The 18,640-nt window shown below is 47.6% G+C and overlaps 1 protein-coding gene across 2 annotated transcripts in view; it reads right to left on the minus strand.

Moving 5' to 3' along the window:
- LOC133135261 (ADAMTS-like protein 1) overlaps positions 1-15,954 on the minus strand; it is a 139,473-nt gene extending 123,519 nt beyond the window's left edge. For both annotated transcript variants that reach the window (XM_061252136.1, XM_061252138.1), the window contains exon 1: positions 15,737-15,954. In XM_061252136.1, the coding sequence (XP_061108120.1) occupies positions 15,737-15,799 (63 nt within the window). In that variant the 5' untranslated portion in view covers positions 15,800-15,954. The remainder of the gene's footprint in view (positions 1-15,736) is intronic.
- Between the last annotated feature and the right edge of the window lie 2,686 nt (positions 15,955-18,640).

The following is an 18,640-nucleotide window of genomic DNA, read 5'->3' on the forward strand; positions in this document are numbered from 1 at the left end:
AAATTACACCACATTCATTTAACAGACATTCTTATGCAGAGTGACTTCCAATACAGGCGAAACATAAGTGCATTCACCTATTTAATATGAGCAATAGAGCCAGACCTGGCTAACAACATTCCCAGACCAGCAAGTAAAGATACAACATGGCTAAACTGTAAGTTAACTATTCCAGCTTCTCTGGGAAGCACTCTTCAATCCTTCAACGAGATATGCGGCTGGAATCCGTGTGTTCCAACAGCTCCCGGGACATGAGACAACACAGCCGCACGACATAACATGCACCGGTTAAAGATTGTCCATTGAGTTAATTAACGGTAACCACGCTTGGGTGATATTGGGCGACATTGGGCGACATTGGCTCAGGCAGTAAGAGCAGTCGTCTGGCAGTCGGAGAGTTGCCGGTTTGATTCCCATACTGGGCTTGTCGAAGAGTCCCTGAGCAAGACACCTAACCCCCAAATGCTCCTGATGAGCTGGTTGGTGTCTTGCATGGCAGCCAATCGCCGTTGGTGTGTGAGCGTGTGTATGAACGGGCGAATGAGAAGCATCAATTGTACAGCGATTTGGATAAAGGCGCTATATAAATGCCAACCATTTACAATTTGCCATGTGAAATGGAATACGACTCGGGAAGCAGTACTGACACCACTCAATATGGAGCTCACTGGTCCCGTGTCCTTCCCCCCCGGAATTGGAAAGACAACTGGACACCAGGAGTAAGACTTCTGTAAACACGATGCCGCTTAACAGGTGCACAGGTAGCGAGCTCTTAATCTTTAAGGCCGGCAGGCAGGAAAGAGGGACTTATAGGTCATTGTGAGGGGGACTTCACACCAGGTAGGGTTGCGAAGCACAGACTGGGGGCTTTGACAGGAGATCGCCCTGGCTTTAGCGGAGGGGTGGAAGAGAATCCCCCTGTTCCCTAGGCCACCGCCCTCACAGCGAAGGTAAATCTCCGCTCCTCTAAGCTTCTTCACTGTCACGCTCTCCCTCCCTTCCTGTTTTCTGGCTTTACCGGCTTTACAGTGTCCAAGAGCGTTGAGCCGTGTAACAGTACACTGACAAACCATCTGAGAAATGCAACATTGATCTTTTAACTGCCTTCACTCTACCCTTCCCTGTTTAAAAAAAACATTTCCACAGTGCCCCTCACTCAGTGGGCTTGTCACTCTTCCCATGTTCCACTCAAACACAGCGAACACGCAACATAGCAGCATCAGATGTAGTTTAACGGCATCTTGTATAATTGGGCTATATATCTTACATTAGGCAACGTGACTTTTGGTCGTCTTAACGCACTAGCATTGCCGAGTCCATGACATGCTGTCAATCATTCCTTCTGACTGGCCGCAGCGGAGCTGGGCAGGCCAGCTGGACGGTGTTTTGGAGGGCCTCTTCCAAATCTCGCTTGCTGGCAAACCACGAGTAACGTTACGAGAGGGAGGTGCCCCACTCTGAGGGTCGCCCCACACTGCCGTTAAGCCCTGGTGAAGGGCTGGAATGAGCAACATTTTCCAAAAAAACCCCTGCCTTTGCCCTGGCACACGGGAGCAGGCATCCCGGACGGTGGGACCGGCTCAAAATGGCGGGCAGCCCGGGGCGTAGCGGCGGGACGGAGCGGCTGTGGCTCTCGGATTGGGTGGTCGGAGGGTGGGTGCACAGCTGCAAAATGTTTTCCTCAGTTAGAGCCGTGAGAGAAGGCGGCCTCGGTGGAAATCCCCACCTCTCCTGATGATTTCTCTCCCCCCGCCTTAGCCGTCAGCCGCCGGGCCTCACACGAGCGGTCTGCGGGGGGATCCGGGGCCTGCGCAGGTCCGCCCGGGCGACGGTCACACTCTGATCCCCCCAGGACACCGTGCGCGCTCCGGGAAAGTCAAGGGTTCGGTTTACAGGCATTTAAGAGCGCACACCATAACCGACTACATGCAGCGGTGGGTCACAGGGTTCAGAGGCAGTTCTGGGAGAACAGTGCGCAGCACTCAAAACCCATTCCAACAGTGACAACAGTGACTCGTGAGCCACGTACGGTCTTCAGACAACCGGCGCTACAGTTCAGCAGGAAACTTTAAAATGAGGGCGGGTCGTAAGTGTATTTAAGGGTAGTGTAATGAAAGTTAAATTGAATGACAGAGAGCATAATTTAATAACGGAGCAGAATAAAATAAGTAAAATAGTGATTTCATGGTTCTCTGTAGGTAATATGGCCTCATTGGCTTTTGAGGACTACAACTATACTCATTATAGCAGGTTGCTTCAAGCCAACTGATGTGAAGCAAGAAGCCATTCCCATACGCTCTCGAGCTCTGTACGAGGAGGGCAGGAGTCAAACACACAGTATGGGATTGTTCTCCGACTGGCACGCTTTCTGCTAGGTCTCGTCCAAAAGCTTAAACAAGGCAATTGCTGACAGCTTGGCTGAATAAAGTCCGTATCAAAACTTGACCCACCCAAAAAAAAATCACTATTTGCTCGTGCTTACAATTTAGTCATTTGGCAGATGCTTTAAGCCAAAGCAACTTACAAAAGTGCATTTCACATGGTAAGCAAACACGACTGGAGCGAGATACAGGCAAGGCTATGCTTATAACTTTGCCTGTAGGTCTTGTCAGTCTTATAGCTATACCTTCTTGTAGTTATAGCTACAATGTGCAGCTATAAGACCTGCAAGATAAATGGAATGAAGGGTTAGGCCAAGTTAGTTTTTTTGCTGTTTCTATTAAATAGAAACACTGATATGTAGTCTACATAACTGCAGGGTTGGAGAACAGCAAATTAAAATGCCAGTGAAGAAATGCAGGGAAAATCACAGAGTGGCCATCTCCAAGCGCAAAAGCCTCAATTTGTGAATGTAGAGGACAGAGCTGCAAAAGCATTATCCATGACAAATGCACATTATCTGCAGTGGGCCGAGGAGAGAGAGGCTTGTCAGGAAACCACAGAAAGGAAATGTCACCCAGCCAGCTGGGGTGGGGGCAGGAGGGGGCGCCTTTAGCCCCTGGCCTGGCCACCCAGACCCCCCCCCCCCACACCCTTCACTCAGAGTCCTCCTCAGATTAGAGCAGACTGAAACACAAACTCCCGGATCCACTGGGAGATCAGAAAAAATCACAATAATAGGAATTAAAGCTGGAAATATTAAGGTAGAAAATAAGCACGCGCGTTCGTGCGTGCGCTCCCCTGGATCTTTTCCACAGGCTTTCCTTTTTAAGGACCTAGCATGAGCACACTGCAGCCCACACCTCCGCTAATCTTTTACAGTCTTAAAGCGGGAGGTTTATAAAATGCAGATGTGCCACTCAAACCCCCTTAATGTGGCAGAAAACATGGAAATGGAATAGCGGGCAGCGCATAATGAAAACAGGCCCGGGACAGGAAATGGACACAGAGGGGAAGAGGACCAGAGGCCAGAGAATGTACTGGAATCACTTACGATTTAGCGAAATGGAAACGATACCCACAATGCATTAGAAATGCAGCGGGGAGCGGAGCCACCTTTCTTTGCTCAACGTGACGGCAGCCTGCAGCGCTGTCTCTCCACAGCCATGCTCACCACAGACCAACCGGTGCGGGTGCAATCACTGCAGCTAATTAGCCAGCCTTTCAAACCGCCATCCATCAGCGAGTGCACATACACACACACAGGCACATGCATATGCATACACATGCGCACGCACACAGAAGCACAGGCACACACACAATCGCACACACATTCAGACACATATACACATACGCACAGACACACACACGCACACACACATATGCATATGCATACACATACGCACACACACGCACAGACACACACACGCACACACACATATGCATATGCATACACATACGCACACACACGCACAGACACACACACGCACACACACATATGCATATGCATACACATGCGCACGCACACAGAAGCACACACCCACACACACAATCACACACGCATTCAATCATATATATATACACATGCGCACATTCATACACTCAGGCAGACACACACATTAATAAACATGTGCACACGCACGCGCACACACAAACACACACACACAGATGATGGTAGAAAGAGAGGGCGCAGAGCTAAGGAACTTGTCCTTGCCTGAACTGCCATAGGCAGAATCACAAGACACATCATTTCACATATTAAAGCTGCATCTGACTGTGAAAGGGATTTGGCACTCACAGTGTACACGAGATTCACTTTCAGCAGGAGTAATCATCTTCCACCCAACGAATGTCGATTTGGCATTTTTATTGAGCGTGTAATTTGATTTCGGTATGTTATTAGCAGTTGTTACAACATTTTGGATTATTTACATCATTGAACGCATGTTAATTTAGTCCAATACATTTCAAAATTCACGGACGGAATGACCTAGACTAGCAATCGATACAGATGTGGTCACGACATAACACATTGCAATCGAACAACGAAGGAGCACTTGACCTAAATCGGACACGGCCACAATTGCTAATCTTAGCGCAGCACCGGCACAGTCCCTGCCCGTGAAAGCAGGTAACGATGTGACCTAAAGGGTACTGTCCTGCTCGCTCACCGTCTCGGGGCTGAAGGAGTCTCTGCCCGTCTGACGTGAGTGCCGGGAAGGCCTGTCGCTCCCTCACTTCAACCCGCGTAGCCGAGCGCGAGACCGGGCCGGCACTCTCAGGCAGGAAGGGGCTCGTCTCCATGGCCTCCCCCCCCCCCCCCCCCTCCGCGCGGGGGAGAGAAGTCAGAACATGCCAATCACGGATAGGTGTGCCCCCCCCTCCCTCCCTCCCTCCCCTCTCCCCGCTGGCAGGAGTATCGGTTTGCCTTGCCATCTCAGATTAAGGCCTTTATAATGGAGCTGGAATGTTCACGGCCACATTATCAGATGATAAGGCCACTTTCTGTGAGGGTCCTGACAAGGGCTTGTCAGGGACGGGGGCACTCTTTCAGGGCACTTTCTTGTGTTTTAATGGGACGGACAGATTGGTCTTGTGGATGCAGGCGGTGGAGTCTCTCACTCAGTCCTCAGTCCGGTGGGAGTTCGCTCTCTACGAGGAATTAGGGCAAACCCAGCTGCGTCTGTCACAGCTCCACCATCGCGCTCAGCCCCACAGCCCTGCACAGGGACATGATCCAGAACCTGAGATAAGACCCCTCAGTGCGCCATGACAATGTGGGGTGACTTCAATCAGCAAAACACACCAAACATCTGGAGATACTGTGGCCTTCCAGGACCAGAGCGGGGGAGGACACCTGAGCGGCTTAAGATTTCACATGACATGTATCCTAAATTGGTTAAACTTGCAGATACTGCAGCCCGCCACGACTATAGTTAAACCTAAATGCACTGTGGCCCTCCCGGACTGGAGTTAAACCTGCAGACACTACGGCTCTCCAGGACTATAGTTAAACCTAAATACACTGTGGCCCTCCAGGACAGGAGTAAAACCTGTAGACATTGTGGCCTTCCAGAACAGGAGTTAAACCTGCAGACACTTTTGCCCTCCAGAACTGGATTTAAACCTGCAGACACTGTGGCCCCCCAGGACTGGAGTTAAACCTGCAGACACTGTGACCCTCCAGGACTGGAGTTAAACCTGCAGGCACTGTGGCCCTCCAAAACTGGAGTGATGTTTTGAGGCTCCTCATAACCATGCAGCATAACTGGTCTGTTCACTCTGCCACTCTGCACGGAGCCAATATGGAGAACCATATTGGAAAGGGGGACAAGAAGAGATGAAACCAGATGAGACCAGACAAACTCACATTTCTGTCCAGAGGGACAGCAGCCGCAAAGGAATGGAAACAAGGGGTCCAGTCCTGACCGTACACACATCAGATGCTCAAGCCAAAGCAAGCCAGGCTGCCATAGTTATCCTCTCAGGAACAGAGCTCCCCGGTAGGTAGAGTATCTTGTGTCTCTTGGCAATGAGTAATGACCTGGAGTCCCTGGCACAGGCTTTCTGGTGTTGTGGTGGCAGCGCAGTATGACAATACAAGAATACAGGCAAACAATAGGACTCGGTTTGTGGGCAGATGAAGCCTACGAGGAACCCAATCCTGTGGGTAAGGACACATTGTCAGCTGGGACACCACCCCCAGTCAAAGAAAAACAAAACTGCATAAAATCTGTCTCCACACAGAGAGAATAACAAAGGAGCTCTTAGACCTACACTGTGCAGGTGATTCAGAAACCAGTAGGAGGGTTTGCTGAATTCACAAACCTACAGATGTTCAGCCTACAGATGAGTTAGGCAGGTGGCCTGTAGCGTAGTGGTTAAGGTAAATGACTGGGACACGCAAGGTCGGTGGTTCTAATCCCGGTGCAGCCACAATAAGATCCGCACAGCCGTTGGGCCCTTGAGCAAGGCCCTTAAACCCTGCATTGCTCCAAGTGAGGATTGTCTCCTGCTCAGTCTAATCAACTGCTCTGGATAAGAGTGTCTGCAAAATGCCATTGACGTTATGTAACGAGTCGGGTGCGACAGGGTCCAAAGCTGCAGGGGGTTCCTGAAGAGAGAAGAGGAATACCTTCCATACCACCAGCGCTCCGTCACCCACCTCTTGACAGACACGCTTCCCTCGCCAGCTCCGCGCTCGGAGCAGGTTCCAGCACCGCAGGGCCGCGTGGCCTCATCAGAAACGCCTGCCCTTCAGGTGGCGGTTAACGCAGCACAGCGAAAACACACTCCCTCGCTTAACCGCCCAGCCGCCATCGCCAAGGCAACGTATCGGCTTTCAGCACGCTGTCAAGGGATGAGCGATGCATTAAGCAATCGCTGGCTAGCGCAGCCACTCTGGCTGTAACAGTATAGGTGCTGGACCCAAAAAAACAAATACTTTGACCCACCCACCCACCCACCCCTTGTAATTTGTAAACATTCAAAACACAGTATTATGTTTCAGGAAAAAAAAAAAAAAAAACCTAATTGGTCTCACTGTCGCGAATAAGGCAGACCATAACTTATTTGCTCAGCTCGTGAGATACGTACGGCGCAATTACACTGTCAGCGCGATCACGTTTTTCCGCGGCCCGACATTCAGTCAGTCGGGGGCTCTGTGCGGAATCCCTGAGCGAATCTGAGTGGCGTGGAGAGGAATGCCTCTCAAGGAGTTACTCAGGTGAAGGTATGAGGAGCATGCCAGCCAGCCGAGTCACGTGACCCGGTGCTCTGTAATATTTTCCTAAATGCGCAAAAGGTTTTTCCACAGACGGGGTTTCATCCATCTCCACCGCCCGCTGAGCCCGTGGCACGAAGGAGATGGCGTGAGGCGTAGACATGAAGAGGAGCGTGCTTTGTCCGCCTCTTCAACCGAACTCTCGCTGAGAACGCACAGAAAAACGAGGGAGATAAGAGCGCGGTCTCGACAGGAAGCTTGAGGGCTGCTCCCCATAGCGCACTTGTGCGGGCTGTTGTCACGTGACAGGTGCCGATAAACAATTGGAAAATCCACCGAGAAAAGATCGGCGGGGAAAGTGCACTGACCCAAAGCTGGAATAGCCAATCCACCTGTGGCCACAGCGTGCTTGTTTCTCTAACGGGGAGGTCAAACGTATCGTTCCCGGGCTCATAGTGTTGTTTCTGAAGAAATGTACGGGGAGGAGGACAGGATGTTAAACGGTTGTACCGATAAAATCCCTCTCCTGCACTGGCGTTCCGCCACGCTGGTCCTCTTCTCACCTGTCATCAAGGCCACTAACCGTCTGTCAACGCCCGCTTTTAATACCCCTCCAGAGGGGCCTGCTGCCCTGGGTACCCTGACAGGGCCACGTGTCAGGGGCCACCGTCATCGGCAGAAGGGCCACCGGCACCTCTCCATCACTATTCCAACTATTCCAGCTATTGCGGAGGCAGAGAATGCATTAACAATAGGGCCCATTAAGGCCTTTAATCCCGGTGAAGTGAGAGGGGGCGAGGAAATAAGACAAATATGTTAAATGTCAAGTGTTCTTTCCAGACCGCTAAATGCCAAATATCTTTCAGGCTGCATACCAGGCACTGGGCGATGCAAGGTGGGGAGGCTAGCAAGCCGCGCTGACAGAAGGAGCCGCATTGAGGAGAGGCACGCACAAGATGACAGGTTCAGACAGGCCGCAACAGTGGGCTAACAGAGTGCTAACTGACTCCAGAACCACTCTGGTTTAAAAATAGACGCTGTGATCTAGCGCTTGTTCAAAATAGCCCCTTTCTGGATTGAGCTGGGGCACTAACGGTTACGTTGGTTGGTGATGATGATCACTCTTTGAGCTATGTCGAGCGCTCCTTTTTTATATATACATGCATATATACTCATATGTTTGTTACAAAACTATCAGATACCCATTAGTCTGCACTCTGTACTCGTGCTAAAAGCCTGTCATATTAAGGAAACAATTTTTTATTATCTAGTAATACACTGACACTAAAACCCGCAGAGATTAAAAGCATTTGTACTGGATGAGAGATACTCTGCAGGATAAACTCCAACCAAGACTGGGAATTTAGCCAAGTCTTAATCCCCTTCATTATTTAAAGCAAATACATTATCTGTACCGCAAGAGGTGGGACAAACTACATTCCAAAAGACACAAAGAAGATTTATTGCAGGTTCTGTGATGTACTGTTAGTGCAAGTACTCTTTTGGCCAGAGAACAGCAGATACATTCAGTAGGACTCGGAATGTTTGCTATAAGGTAATAAACGCTGAAACATAACTGCACTACTGCCTCTCCTGACCGCTCCATTACATTTCCCAGGCCAAAATCCCGAAAATCCCGTTTCCCGGACACCTGGCTGGACCGACCACACAGCCGCTTCTTACCCAGAAGCCACTTCCTCCAGGGGAGGCGCGTATCTCTTTACAGGATTCGGTAACCTGGGACCAGGAAGCGCACATTGAGAGCCGCACTCCACACCGCCCATGTCACGTCTCAGGGCCCGGCCTGCGTAATCTTCCTGGGCCTGGAGCCCAACAACCTGGAACAGCCTCCTCTCTCCCCGGGCTCTGAGGTCAGCCACACACCAGGCCTCAGAAAACCAGCGGGGGGAATAAAACCAAAGGCTCCTCCGTGATTTAGGTAAGATTTATCCAAGAGCTCTTGGCAATTGAAGTACACGGCTGCAGCTCAGGCGGCTTCCTACAGAAGGACAGTTGGCAGGCCACCACAGAGAACGGGACGAACTGTGGGATTTTAATGTTCGGGGGTGGGTCAACGGGCCATTAATTCAGTTCTCTTCTTTTGCCTTGTGTTTCACGGACCCCAGGTGTCTTTTTCTGAGTGGCCCGGGAGGTCTCTTAGGTTCTGCCCACTGCGCAATGTTTCAATGACGACCACACATCCACTCCACACAGATATCATGTCCACCGAAGACACTTCTTTTTGCAGCCATAAATTCAGCCATCTATTATACATTCATTCAGTGTTCATTCAAGGCATTCAAACACAATCTTTACCCTTTAGGGATAAAAGAAAAAAGAAAGAAAAAACCGTCAACAGCATTCTTTCATAATTAAAGGCTGTGTTTACATAAACAGACCTCATCGTCTTCTTCTCCAGAATGAGAGGTCTAAGTCTTTGGGATTTAATGGCTGAGGTTGAGTATTGTAAGTCAGTACGTCTGTTTTAAATGATGTGTATGGAGTTGCTACCGCTCCAAAATGTTATTAAGATATATTATTAGGGCTGATGGCCACTGGCAGAGGCACAAAACCCTCCCCGCAGAATAAGGAAGCTATCCCCCACAATTAAATTTTTTTTCCCACATTTTTTAAATTACCCCCAAGGATTTTACGGTCCCAAAAATGATTCCATAAACTCCACGCTTTTGCGAGTCCTTAACTGACATTTAACTATGCAGTACTCTATATGTGATTTGTATTCATTTCAGTAATCTAGAGTCTTAGACAGTGATTGATAATGAAAATGGTTCTCAAGGTGCCAGATATTCAAGGATTTCACTTCACAGTGACTTCAACAGGGAAACCAAAGCCCTCAAGGGTTTCAGGGGACAATATCAGGGGATGTTGGGGGTGCATTCAACTGACTGCGGTCAAGAGTGTGTGTAAAAGTGTGCTGTGTGTGAAGGCAGTAATGAGCCACACCGCCCTACAACCCTCTGCCCCATTGTAACGAGACTGATCCAATACCTCTCTCTCTCTCTCTCTCTCTCTGAATCTCTCTCTGAATCTCTCTTTCTCTGTCTATCTCTCTCTCTCTCTCTCTGAATCGCTCTTTCTTTGTCTCTCTCTCTCTTTCTTTCTATGTTATTGCTTTCAAGTAGGAATTTATACATTAGATAATTTCTGTATGTAAAGAAATATCTCTCCGGCACAAGCAGTAAACCCTTCTGAATCCACAGTATTAGCACCACAACGAAGAGGTACCTGCCATCCGTATTTCAAGGCTTTACGACACTCACTCTGAGAGCTTGATTTCCCCCTTCCCCTGCTATGAGAGTGCAGCGAGCGTGTGAGAGTTCAGGGCCAGGTCACGGCAGTGTCACTGTTCTGTAGCGCTGACAGAGACGCAGAGTTGGAACGCGCAGGTTTTTTGCGGCTGCAGACCAGATGAAGAATCATCCCATCCACTATGGCGCAGTTTGATCTCACGTCCAGCGCAAGCTTCCCTCCCAAGAATCTCAATCATTCTACTGGAAACAGCAAACGCATTCTTAAACTAGCACAAGATGTTTCATCAAAAGACAGGATGCCAAAAGTTCCACTTTTATGTACAGTTACTATGACTAATAATGGAAAATAAACGGGCCGGATATAAACAAGTGACAAAGATACAGACAGCAGATAAAAAAAAAAAGGCAACTGCATCCGCAAGATGGAGCGATACGCTCGGAGTGCCCATCTGTTCAGAACAACACTGCCGTGTGACCGATGCAGGCTGACACTCAGCAACGGCCTCTCTCTCCAACTGAGCCCTCCTCAGCCACAGCGCCATCTGCTGGCCACTCACGGTTACAGCGAATCCGAAACCAAACAGGTTCGGGATTTCCCAAGCAAGAATACGGTAACAGTGAAGTCGAATGGCGAGTTTTTGAAGCCATAGCCACCCCAAGGCATAGCTCAGGCGGCTGAATTACAGGCCAGGACAGCTTATTATGTAGTCTTGAGCTATCACTCAGTGCGCACTTCCCGTGGCTTGTGGGGCAAACGCCTGGCTTTGCGCTGTGTAAACTGCCATCCATTATTGAGGTCCAATATCATAGCACAACTTAATGGCAGGAGCACTACTTCAACACACACAATGTCCCCCACTGAAATCCCTGCTGACATTAGTGATGAACGACACCCTGCCTGCCAAGCCCCTCCCCTGTATGCGTTCTTCCGTCACTCTGGAAGGCTCCGGAAGGTAAGAGGAACTTCCTTCTCGCGGGAGGAAGAAGACAGTGGGCTGACCGGGGATATCCGGGGCAGGAGTATCCCAGAATCCCATCTGCACCCGAGCTTAGCCGACCGGGGGAGGGGGAGGGGGGGGGGGGGGGCAAGCTGGCAGGATGGCAACTACGGAGCGTGGCCCAGGGCAGAAACGCCACACCCAGACCCCTTTCCAAAAAGCGAATAGTGTAGAACAGCTCTGCCACTCTGCACAGCGACTGCGTCCTTTCATTCTCTCATTCAAGATCAGGCCCAGATGTGAGCAATAAGAGTTTCAAAGGTTTCACAGTTTAACTGAAAACACTCAATCTCGTTAACATGCTTCAAGCCGGTTTTCCCAGCCCAGCCCAGATGTTTTTGACCCTTTTCTCAAAGGCCTCTCTAAATAACATACTTGCGCACTTGCAATTAAAGGTTTTAATTTGATCTTTTCAGGGTTTTACGGATCACACAGTGCCTGAAAATGGGAATATTGTCAAGCTCGGCAGGAGAGACTGTCGCCATGGCTAGGAGCTATTGTTTTCCCCCTCAGGACTACTTGGAACAATGGTCTTCACTTCCAATCCTCGAGCTTCATTCCCAATTTACGCCTGTGATTTGGAGAGCAGATGGCACAGTATGTGATCCAGTCACACCCTAGCTCTAAGCCGAGGGAGTCTACATGATGTTTGGGAAAGCTTTAAAAGAAACAAAAAAACTTTGTGTTCAACAAATTGTCAGGATGAAAAACTGGAAGGAGTCAGTACCTTGTGTGAGACTAACTGTCTTCAGTGAGAATAATGTAGTTTGCCAGTTCTTGGGCACACAAAGCATAATTATTTGATGGCACTGAAATAAAACAAGGAGGAAGTCATACCACAGCACAAGTGCAGTTGTGCAGCGCCCACTCAACTATCATATTCACCGCCTTTCTCAACCTGTCCTAACCACAAATCCACCTGATGGACACCCATTCCAATGTATGACAGAAAGCGCATTTGCAATGGTTCTGTAAATATGAGAAACACAAAGTTAACCAGTGCGTAGCAAGTTGGGAAGCATATGGTCCAATAATATTTCACTGTGCCAAAATATAACAGATAACTATCTATGGGAAAAGAACAGAGTAGGTACCGAGACTCAATAATGTGTACAAATATTTTACTTCTGTCATCATGAATTTGGAACGGCAACCACGGTTTGGAGATGGTGAGAGCAGAACAAATGTATCGCTGAAGCAAAACATTTGCAATTTACTCTGCTTGCCATAGCCATGAGACGGCAATGTCATTTCTTTTCAGCAAATGTGTTTCATTTGCAGTAATTGATCACGCGCATCACAGTTAACCGATACACTACTTTTGCCGAGTACAGTAGACGTATTGCACAACTGAACCGGTCCGACACAGTACATGTGGGGAACAAAGGGCAATTTCACAGCGTAAGAATTTAGCGTGACACAGCAGTGTTAAAGCAAACATACATCGGCAATTACGTGCCAAATGTCCTACTCACTGCAACTGCGGGGACTACATTTAGAGAGGCCGAGGCATCCCTTAAAGGCAGACTCTGCTGCCACTGGCGTCCAGCATACCGCTATTCACTGCCTTTCACAGGAAGGCTCAGCTCATTTGGAAGGGTTTTCCTGGCTTCTGAGGGGGGGGGGGACAAGCTGTTTGCTACTAAACAAGATCCTTAAAGGATCTTTCAGTAATGTCTTTACCCCACTGACAAAGCCACGTCTATTCAATCCCTATGGACTATTAAAAGTCTGTAGCAACAGACCCTTCAGCCCCCCCCCCCCCCCCCATCATTACCCCCCCCCCGTCTCCAGAGAGTAAGGTAGGCTGCTGCTATTTTCCTCCTCTGACTCCACTCTGCCAGAGAACGAATGAAAAGAACCTGTCACACTGAAAGAATGGCCAGGGCAAAGCAAAACTGCCCTGAAAAGGCAAATTACTGAAGCAACGTCCCCACAAAGGAATTCCTGTGATGTTTGGTTTTGAAGTGGACGGTTGTTTCCCCTCGAGGAGCCCCGTGAGTTGCCGTCGAGACTGCGCCCCTTCCGCTGACGTGCCGCGCCCCGGTTTCCGGCGCGGAGACGCCTCCACTCCGCCCGGCGTGTCCAGGTGACGGAGCAGCCTCGTGTCGGGGGGGCACAGTCATTAACATTAACATGCTATCCCTGTCCCCAAAAGTGCTCCAAACCTTCTGTCAAGTCAAACCCTTAATTGCGACAGGAAGCTGTAATCAGATAAGGTATCTCTTATAAAGCACCCTGTTCAGGCCCCTGTGCGTCACACTGACCCCTAAGTGATGCCCCCCACCAGGGGCTAGGATCTGTAGGGCAGGGGCATCAGGTTTTGTTTGCTGGGACACGTTTCCCCCGCTGACCACTTTTAACTGACTGCAGCGCCTGTCTAGACTTACCAAGACTCCAAAATACCAGCGGTGTTGGCAGTGTCCATGTCACCCTGAGACAGAGCTGTTTAAAAGTGTCCCTGTAACCGGGTGGCAGAGAACAGACAGGAATCTTAAGCAGACTCTGGCTATTATCATAATTTTTCTCCTGACTCAGTTATTTTCTGCCGCATAATCAAGCCTTTCACGAGGCACAGTAGTTCAGGTGGAGTGCCTGCTGTGAGGCAGGGCGTTCTGGGACTGCTACCAACAACGCCGTGGCCTGAAGATCCATGGCCTTCCTGCTATTGAAAAGTGCTTTCCACCTCATTGGCCCTGAGCTGCAGCCCACTGGTGCTGCCCCACTGGTGTTCCATCTCCCCTACAGACTGGACCTTGCTCCCAGCACAGCTGCTGGACCGGCTCCAGATGCACTGGTCTCTCTCTCACACACACACACACACACACTCTCTCTGTCTCTCTCTCTCTCTCTCTCTCTCTCTCTCTATCTCTCTCTATCCCTCTCACTTACTCACTCTCTCTCTCTCTCTCACTCACTCTTTCTCTCTCCATCTCACTCACACTCACTCACTCTTTCTCTCTCACACTCATTCTCTCTCTATCCCTCTCCATCTCACTCACTCTCACTCACTCACTCTTTCTCTCTCACACTCTCATTCTCTCTCTATCCCTCTCACTCACTCTTTCTCTCTCCATCTCACTCACTCTCTCACACACACTCTCTCTTTCTCTTTCTCTCTCTCTCTCAATCACTCACTCTCTATCTATCGCTCTCACTCACTCTTTCTCTCTCGCACTCTCACTCACTCACTCTATCCCTCTTGCTCACTCATTCTCTCTCATCTCACTCACTCACTCTCTCTCTCTCTCTCTCTCCATCTCACTCTCTCTCTCTCTCTCCCTCCCTCTCTCTCTCTCTCTCTCTCTACTGGCTTCCAACAGTTTGCATGGATGGGAAACACTGCGGCTCAGACAGGCACACACGCGCACATGCATCCCCATAGCATTGATTACTGCATCTCGTTTTATGGGCTTGACTTTGCTGAAGCTCTTCAAATGCACAGTCATGAAACCAACTTTAATATCTACAGAAAAACACAGCTCTGGAAATAAAATAAGTTACCACCCCAATACCTTTGAGAAAAATCTCTATCAGATATTGATGGTTGAACTTCCTAACACGCTGGTTCCTAATATTTTATTATTTATTCACGGGTATGTTATTTGTATTATTTATTTATTTATTTATTTATTTATTTATTTATTAGTATAAACTTGTTTAGCTTGCATTATTCAATGTATAACAATACTGTGCATTTATGTTGTCAGTTTCTGTAGGTAAGTGCTCTGAATGATAAGTTAGATTTTACACAGACACATACCCAAATGTAAAACTGAACATTTGATTCGGCACCTTGATTTTTTTTGCAGAGCTGTACGTATGTTCCCCGTACATACATGTGTGCTTCTTTTTTCTTTTAAGAATGGGCAAGAGGTACACTGTTTATTCAATAAAATATATCCGTTTCAATTTCATTTACAATTTCATTGTATCCACTAAAGTTTTGTTATTATCTTTGAACGTTATTGGAATAGGTTCCCCACGAACAAAAATCCAAGAATATAGCTATTTTATATGGTTGACGATATAATATTTGTCAGATGTTAGCTCCAATTGACTCGTTCTTGCTCGGGAAAAAGACAATATTACCCGCAGAAGTCAAGTGGAACAATATCGATAACGATATTGATATCACTCCGAATATCATTATTATAAACAGGTGGGATTTTTCAGTCCTCTTACTATCACGGATACAATATTACTTTGAAACTTGCTACTTTGAAAACACAATTGACAATAATCATGAGATTTATACGTACAGATCACCACGTCGTTGGACTGCATGATTAAAACCAACTGTCCTTCATGTGCAACATAGGCTATACAGTAAAAAGCGAACTTTTAAGTGAATTAATCCTTACCTTGCATAGCAATAAAGACGCAACGAAAACAATTCCCGCAGCTCCGTGGATGTGGGTTACCATCTCTCCGGTTATCAATTTCGCTACTAATTCAGATTGAAGTATGTGAGAATCTCCTGCTTGATCCCGAACCAGAGCAGCGGTATCTACTCCTTCAACTCTCGTCCACTCCACAATATGAATTCAAAAGGATTTTTGATGACAACATGACACTTCATAGTTGCTTCCAAGAGTTTTGCACCCTGAGAACACGTTGTTGCTAAATTTATGTTTGCATACCAAGCGTGCGTCAGTGAGGGGCTCTCCCACCTTACATTCTTAAAGACACAGCATCTTTTTTGTCGCGGATAACATACTGTATCTGATCAGGGAATTGTTTAAACAAATTGGGCCATAATTGCCATCATAAAGTTAGCTTGTCCCGTTAAAAAACTTAGGCTGGAAAAAGTGTTGCGTTGTTATACAGCTGGCAGAACATTTTGAAGCAAAACAAACATAATAATCAAATGAAAAATACTTTGAAGTTCCCTGGTCGTTCTAAAAAAAAAAAAAACTACAGGGAACTGAGCAACATGACGCGTGCAATTAGTGTGATGTATGTCCAACGCTTTAGCTTGAAAATTCCCCTTCATTTCCCGACATTATTCTACAAGTATAGCTGTGCAGTTGCGGGAACATTCCTTGTTGACTCACTGCGCTTTGTTGACAAGCACTCTTCCTTCAATCTACTCTGTGAAGTGGGTGCCTTGGTGTACCTCCCTCAGGTGTTAGGGAGAATAAACTGTTACTACCATCACTTGTGGAAAATAAGAAATAAGAAAGATGCTAAATTAACTAAAGTTAAATGTTGTGAGTGTATGAACAGCAATTAGTTTGAACCAATTTATTGGCTCCATCTTACAGGTTTTGGGTGCTCTTTCCAGGGTTATTTTGTACAACATATTCAACAGAACTCAACAGAAAATTGAGAAAAATGTGCTGACACTTTGAAAAATATTCAGTGTTTTATTTAAGCCAATGTGCTCTCCAGTAATAACCATGTTTCCTGATCATCCCTTCTGGGGCACTCAAAGAGCAGCAAAACAAGATGTACTTTGAGGGCAGTACAATGGCGCAGGTATGTGAGGTATGAGCCAATTGAACTGCCACCTGACACCCAGAGGTGAATTCAGCTTAATCTCTATTAACATGCCAAATGGAGAAATGTAAACGTTTTGCCTGTGGAATAAATATTGAATTGTTTTTCATTCCACTCAAGGGCAAATCGCAAGACACAATCAGTCTAAGCGACATACCTGCACACTCCTATGAAAAGCCCACTGTTTTAGGGAGGGAAAGAATCTGGAAGCCTCTTGTCGAACCTTGACCTCGGCACCCAAAGAAAGCCCTGAATCACATGCACTTCAATATGCAAAACTCTAGATAATGCTCTCGTGCAAATACCATGCATTCACTGTGCTTGGTGGTGCATAGCCATGTCTTCACGTTGCAGATCAGTTTTTATTATTGTTGGATTTGCTTTCATCTGTCATCAGTAAAAATGCAGACGGAATCCCTGAATGTTTATTCACAGAATAAAACCTAAATAACATAGATCAAACGATCGTTCGGCTTTCACAGTCACATAAATGCAGGTTGAATCCAATAAATTGCACGGTGCTTTTTATGTTTTGTTAAATTCCCTTCTCATATCTGAATGATAGGCTGGAGACTGAGGTTAGAATTTTTCTGTTTTCAAAGCTTGGGGATATTATTCTACATATTTTCCTTACAGGGAGTGTTGCGTGATCATAAAAGACTGGAATACATTAAGAAACCTCGGGCATCGTGTATTCATTTAACCCCGCCAGAACCGCCAGAGTTCTTCCACTTGACTCCAAAGTATTGCTTTGAACATTTCGGGATGGCAGTGCAACAGAGTGCTGCCAAGTGCTGTGTGAAGTGTGCTTTTTCAGAGAGGGTGTGCATAATATAAGGCTGTCAAGCATCCGGAGAGATTGATGGAGAGCTGATACCCGAGCAGCCAGTTAACCAGTGACAGCGACAGACCAAAGGCGGAAATGAGGAAGAACAGGGATTCTGGCTCACGCTGTGTGAAGGAAGGACCGTAGCCACCAGCTGGTGACCATGAGAACCACATTTTGCTCTTGCTCATCATGGCCAACCGCTGCCTGCCTGGACTAAATAGTATTATTTTATGGAGTTGGCTCCTCAGACACCGGTCCAGTTTTCAGAAACCATCCACCACTGCCCCCCCCCCCCCCCCCCCCCCGACATAGGTGCTCAATTCCTGATGTGTTTCCAAGGTCTGTAATTTAGACACGCTCCCTTAGTCTGCGCATTGACATCACTTTGTGCTTCTCTTTTCACCTGTCCCCAATCTGAGAGTTTCAAACTCGAGCATTCCATCCTTCCCAGAACTCCAATTGGACCTCTCTACCCAGGCAGTAGAACTGCGGAATGCAGAGCTACACAGGGAATGACAACAGCGCCATCCTTCTGAATTCTTGCTGGGGATTGATTGTCATGCGTGCTTTACTTTGCTTACAGTATCCTCAGACAATACCCGAGTTACAGACAAAAACAGACCTGACTCATTTCCCACCGGAGATCTTAGAGGTGACTCTGGTCCGTTCCAACATTGGGTGTTCAGCACAGCTAAAATGAACAGATTTGGAACAGATCCTGCCAAAGATGATGGTTGCTAATGTATGTCTTGTGCTCGGCCCCTGGTATTATCTTTATTGTACGGGTAGCAATTGAAATTGTACTTCCCTCTAGGGTCTTTCAGCGCACTTAGCCCTGGTTATGGGTATGCACTTTGTTGTACGTCGCTCTGGATAAGAGCGTCTGCCAAATGCCAATAATGTAATGTAATGTAGCAGTTAATGTGATTACCACCAT

This window comes from Conger conger, chromosome 8 (assembly GCF_963514075.1).
Source record: "Conger conger chromosome 8, fConCon1.1, whole genome shotgun sequence".
Classification (NCBI taxonomy): domain Eukaryota; kingdom Metazoa; phylum Chordata; class Actinopteri; order Anguilliformes; family Congridae; genus Conger; species Conger conger.